The sequence below is a fragment of the Empidonax traillii genome, unplaced genomic scaffold, assembly GCF_003031625.1.
Source record: "Empidonax traillii isolate 1590-97213 ecotype Southwest subspecies unplaced genomic scaffold, ASM303162v1 scaffold990:size286031, whole genome shotgun sequence".
Classification (NCBI taxonomy): Eukaryota; Metazoa; Chordata; class Aves; order Passeriformes; family Tyrannidae; genus Empidonax; species Empidonax traillii.
The window spans coordinates 111,485-117,686 of NW_020956183.1; the positions used below are offsets into that span (position 1 = coordinate 111,485).

The window sequence follows — 6,202 nt, forward strand, 5'->3', positions numbered from 1 at the left end:
ATGGAGGTTGGAACATTCCACCCAATTAAACATTTTATCGTAATAATATTTCATAATCTTTAGGATTATTAAATCCTCTCCATAAGCATTTTAATGAATCTTGAATACTGGAAACATCACATTACTAGAAGGGAAGAAATAAAACTGCACATGCAGCAACATTTGTTTAAATTTAATTGTGTGCACTGGTACCTGGGGTTATCCCTCCTCAGGTGCACGGCCCTACACTTGCCTTTGTTGAACTTCATCAGCTTTGTCCCTGCCCAACTCTCCAGGTTATTTTTCTGCTTGTCATGAAATTGCTTTTCTTTCTTTCACAGAGATTAAATTACTGCTAAATATCTGCAAATGCCAGTATAAAAACTTTCAAAACAAATATGACATTCCTAATCAATTAATGGCTTAAGCCAGAATTCAATATTGAAAATCCGAAGTATGAATATTACACAACTTAATTTAAATTTACTTTAAGCTTCTGACAAACAATATGATTAAGAAAACTTTGTCTTACTGGCCAGTGGTGTCCAAAGACAAAGATCTGGCTGCGTGCAATGTCCACACGATTCCAGGCCAAAGCCAAGCTGAGCTGGTCTGGAGCAGATGCATTGGTACCTACAGGGAAACACAACAGATATTTGGTATTTCATACATGATGGAACAAGATTAGACAACCTTCTGTAATTGACTTCTCCAGGAACTGGAAAACAGCCAGCCTGACTCTGTATCATACTACCATTACAATAATTCTAACACAAAGTAGTGGATTCATCAAATTGATTTTACCATCTTCCATGTAACCCCATAATCCTAATTTCCAAAGGATTAAACAGATTGTCTCCCTTTTTTCAAAAAGGTCCCCCACTGACTTTGACACTGAAGACAGATATTTAACTCTTCTGACAGACCCCTCTCAAGTCCTCTAGTCGATGTTGTAAATTAGAGTGCAACAATTCCTCTATTTCTTTGCTTTGGGGACTCCAGGGATCCCATACTGAGCATGTGTCAGTGACTACATACCTGCAAATGTAAAAACTCCAAATAAATACAGAACTGACCCTATTGCACTAAGGTTTATATATCACACTCTGAGACCTGGAAAAATCCAGACAGCCTTTTCTCTTCCCCCCTTTCCTTCTGCCTGTGTTAATGGATGCTCCAGCTGCAATAAAATGAGCATAAAATGTGCATCCTTGCCTAGTCCTGCAGGACCCACCTTTGAGGAGAGCAGTGAGGATGGACATCTCAATGTCCTGCTGGCCCTCGGAGCCCATGCGGAACACGGTGATCTAAAGGGCAGCACAGACCAACCAACAGTTACAGCACAGCAGAGACTGAATGTGCAGCAGGGAACAAAGCAATTTCACTTTCATGAAAGTGTTTCATAAAATTCTTTCAATGAAGTTATCCTGAAATATCCCTGCATTGCTAAACATGACAAAAGTGACGAAAATCTTCACCACACCCACGAATTCTGAAAAATGGTGGCAAAACTGCCACGCAAAACTGACTGTTTTCTGACAGTTTCATTACTTTCCAGCAGTAATGGAAATGCCAGTTTGGAAATGGAAATGCTAGTTACCCGAGGTAAGTATCACAGCATCCGTTTCATTGACAATAACACTCAAACTTTTTCTAGCTGCAGGATATGTTGCATATGACAATCAAAAAGGCAGAACCAAATAACAAAGAAAGGCAATTATTTCTAGTCATATTTGCTTAGTTCAGTCCACTACAATTCACTGATTTTAAAAATAGCAATTCGCTCAAGGTTAGCCACTGAACTACATATTAAAAGATTGGTAATTCAAAAGCAGAATAACCCAATATTCCATCCTAATAAGTTAATACCACATGCAGAAAAACACCCCAAATTCTTTACTTTCCAAAAACAATTCTCCACAGCAGCTTCTAGCATTACTACTGGGAATAGCAATTTTCTCAACAGTTAGAATAGACTTCACATGAATGCAAAGATACATGACATTAGAAGAGAGAAGAACTACAGGAAAACTTTTATTAATTAATAAGAAGGTAAACAAAACTATCAACAAACAAACTCTAAGTCTGCTTAGGTTGCACAACCAGTGTCTGAATTTTGCTGTGTAAACCAGGCCTGCTCTGATGGGCACTGAAAACTCAAAATATTTTGACTAAAGCAGTTGTGGGCTCTCTTTTCTCAGCCAATTCTTCCAGTCAGTTTATTGGTCATGCTTTTTACCAACTCCACTTCCAGTGAGGGTGTGTGAATGGAACTAACCTTGGCATCATATTGACAAAATTTATCTGAAGCACTTAGTCAAAGGAAAACACTCAGAGGTTGATTTTGCCTGCAAAGTCCCAGTGAGCACAGTTTCAGTGCACTGTTTCCAGAGCCCAGCTTTTCTCTCCCTGAGCACCCTTTTCTCTGCAGCTGCGCTGGGGGAGCCAGGCAGGACCTGGGTGAGAGGTGCTGCACACAGAGCAGACCTGGACAAACCAGGAGCAGGAGAGGGTGGGATATTCAGCAATCCTTAATGCTTCAGTTTCTTTGGAAAGGCCTGCAAAGGCCATTTTACAGCAAGGAAAGGCTGTTAAAGAGCAACTGTGTCAGAAACCCCAACTGTGTTCATGCACTCTGAATGCTTCCTGCCCCCAGGAACCCTTTCTTCAACCATATTTCCTTTCCTTTCTGCACAGGAGCAGCTGATCCTGGGATTAGTGTGTTTATCTCAGTGTCTTAGTCTGCCTTCCTCAAGTCTGTGAAAAAAGATTTCTATCAACTTACACAGGAGAAGGATCTGAATTTGGTTTTGAGACTTTTTAGAAGACAGAATTCTTTCCTTGGCCTATGCTTATGAATGAAAGACTGTGAAATTAATGGAGCTATATGGGAAAAAAGAGTTGAAACTCTGACCCTGGGAAAATGGCACTTGAAAGTACTCTGTAAACTTGGTCACAGAAGTGATCTTTGTGAACTCCCTTTAGGACACTTACAAGTTCTTTTTTTTTCATGCACTCCATAAGAATGATGAACAGCTGATGAGCTTGATTCCTGTTGTAGTTAAAGGTTTTCTGGATGGTAACTAGAAGCTGGTCCCTAAGGGATTCATTTATTATCCTAAAAGAAAAATGAGACATAAAAGAAGACACTGTCAAAATGAATATATATTCAGAAGGCCTGCTGTTTGAGGAACAAATTTTCATCTGCTAGAGCAACGGCTTCATTTTGAAAAGAAATGAAAACATGCAGCATCCTTGCATGCAGTACAGGTAAGGAATTTACTGTAACCAGGAAATTCATACCCAAACTGGCTTTTATGCATCTCAGTACTTCAGCACTGATTTAAAACCTGACACAGAACTTGAACTATCCTTTCACCCTGGAATCAAATGCAGGTAGCTCTTACTCTTGTTGTATATTATGGATATAAGTGAGCACTATGACTTGCAGGACCCCTACCTTTGCTGCTAAATGTTGCAAGGCATTTGCAGATGAAAATCCCCAAGTATTTTGTGCTTCTGATATGTCACCTTGGGTATGCTGGTTATCCTCTTAGAGGATTGAAATTGCTGGTGTATCCAAAACCTCATAATACCCCAGAAACAAACAAGCCGAAAAATGATTAAAGAAATTAGATTGAAGGCACTCTAGAAAGGTCAGAAATGTTTGATCTCTCGGAGCAATACGAACCAGAGCCCTTCAATCTTCATGCATTTCCTAATGAAACACATGTATTTCCAGATGATAGAAAAATATTGCCAGCAGGTGCCGAGAGATACAGTAGAATTCAAAGTTCATTGTGAGAAAATGATTGGACTGACAAAAAAATCTCATTGTAGATGCCTTACTAGATGAACACATTTATCTTATAATTATTGGAGAAGAAAATTGGAAGAAAAAGTCATGCAGTGAGCACATCTCAGACACACTGATGCTGATAAGCTCTCCCAATTACCCATGAGCTGATAGGAAGGACGAATGAGAAAGAAAATAAGAAAATCCAGAAAGTTTGATCTAAGCTAAGGAAGGCTTGGTTGGCAGAAAAGAAAAGAAAGTTGCTGAATCTTAAATACTTCCTGGTAGGATTAAATATGTACTGTGTCTAAACACCAAAAAAATCCAGTATCAGAGATGCTCTCCCAATTCAGCAAGTAACATCTGCACTCCTTTACTACACTGCTTGTCTCCCTGAAAGAGCAGCAAGAGAACAAAGGGAGTCCAACATTTTTACAGCTGGTCTGGCACTCTTGGAGAACGAAGCTCATTCCCACTATGCACTGGAATCAGGCAGTACAAATTTTGCAAACACCTGCTCTAATTAACCCCAACCCTGGCCTGAGGAAAAGAGTTATTCCACTTGTTCCTTGCTTCTGACACCCCAATCCAGCACCAAGCACAGCACAGCAAACACTGCTGGAGCCTGTAGGACAGTGCACTGCACTGAGAGCAAGCTCACTGCAAAGGACCATCAAATACCTCCCAATTTCTCCTCATTAACTCCAGGGCTCAGATCAAACAGGCAGCAGAATGCCCTTCCCTGAAAGCCCTTCAGGTTGAGTTTTTATGGAACCTCAGTGAAAGCAAGGCATGTAGTCCTACAGTGCCCTCCTGAGCAAGACACAGCTCCAGCGAAGATCTCAAACCTTACCCTCCTTCCTCTGAGTACTTGTGTGCAAAGGACAGGATGTCAGAGGCTCTCCCGCTGCCGTCACAGATCACCACGGGCAGGGGGGGCTCCTCCCGCAGGCACTCCAACACGATGGAGATCACGTTGGGACCCCCTTCCACTATGAGCCCAACTACAGGAACACCTTGCCCCAGACCTGCAAAAAACAGAAGAACAAAAAACCACAAAAAATAGAAGTGTCATTGCAACTTAGTTTAAGAGGTCGAGACATGAGGAGTGGATGAGATTCCTGGGTTAGAGCATCACTTCAAACCAGAGCCATCAGGAAAAATGATGGCCATTTCATGGCCAATATGAGGAAAAACATCCATATGCTGTTTCATGGCCACAAAAGGAAAAGAGCAAGATGCTTCTCTTCCCTTGCTTTTGCATCAGCTCCATACTGATAAGTTATTCAGTCACTGTCGATGAATTGTTTGACACCTCTTTCAACAGACACCAGGTACAGACAAAGCAGCTATAACATGATGTTCTATTGCTTCATTAGCCAGTGACTTGGATGGCTCCCAGCTACTGTCTTTGAAGCTTGAACTCTTCCTTGGTTACCTATGGGAAGTCGTCAGTAAGGTGACACATACCTAGGCTTACTCCTAAGATAGGAAACACGAAACGAGTGTTTTTATCGTGAGGCTGAAATGGCTGGCGGTGGAAGAGACGACAGCTGAGCATCCCTTTGCTGTCCCTGCCTCACTGTGATCTCCAGGCATAGGATGACAAAGGGAAGCCCACAGGTCACATGGTCTCAGTAGCCTTGGTCACAAGAAACTGGGGGAAATGAAGGACAGAACATTACCTGAACGCTGACTAATCCCACTATCATAAGCATTTGAATTCAGTTCTTAATCTGTAAAATGACCAGCACTCTATAAAGATGTTTTGGTTTTTTTTTTTTTGCATGGCCAAGAACACATGAAAGGGTTGGCATTTTCAACCTGGATGCCTCTCTGAAGAACAGGAACACCATTCCCAGTAACAGCAGAAGCTTCCTGACATCCTCCTGTCAGGGTACCCCAGCTCTGACAAGGAGTCGTCACAGAGCATGGCCCGGCCTGTGTGTCCATGAAATCTTTAGTGATTCCTCCTGAGATTTCCAGAAGAGGTGCCTGTGCTTGAAGTGATTAAAAAGAAACAAAACAACTCCCTGTATGTTGTTACTAGCAGGGGTACTGCAGCCCTTCACAGAGCAGATCTCTGTGAGTATTCACAACTTTGCCCTTCTTGTGACAAAGATCATCAAGCACCACCTAGATCTCTACCAACATCCCCAGCCCCACTGCTATTAAAAGAAATGACACACAGCCTCTTGCCCTAGGCCCTGAATTCCTTCTCTTCCAAGCCAGAGCTCCCCTCTACAGCCCTGCAGTGTGGCAGCAGTCCCTTTTACACCCCTGCACTGTGGTGGCAGAAGTCCCTTTTACACCCCTGCACTGTGGTGGCAGCAGTCCCTTTTACACCCCTGCACTGTGGCAGCAGCAGTCCCTTTTACACCCCTGCACTGTGGCAGCAGCAGTCCCTTTTACACCCCTGCACTGTGG

The 6,202-nt window shown here is 42.3% G+C and overlaps 1 protein-coding gene across 1 annotated transcript in view; it reads right to left on the bottom strand.

Moving 5' to 3' along the window:
• Positions 1 to 6,202, bottom strand: part of TRPM1 (transient receptor potential cation channel subfamily M member 1) — a 64,158-nt gene that overhangs the window by 23,124 nt on the left and 34,832 nt on the right. Inside the window, exons 7-10 of the mRNA XM_027903667.1 lie at positions 4,629 to 4,803; positions 2,974 to 3,097; positions 1,214 to 1,286; positions 512 to 612 (exon numbers count right to left, since the gene is read on the bottom strand). Coding sequence (XP_027759468.1) covers positions 512 to 612; positions 1,214 to 1,286; positions 2,974 to 3,097; positions 4,629 to 4,803 — 473 coding nt within the window. The remainder of the gene's footprint in view (positions 1 to 511; positions 613 to 1,213; positions 1,287 to 2,973; positions 3,098 to 4,628; positions 4,804 to 6,202) is intronic.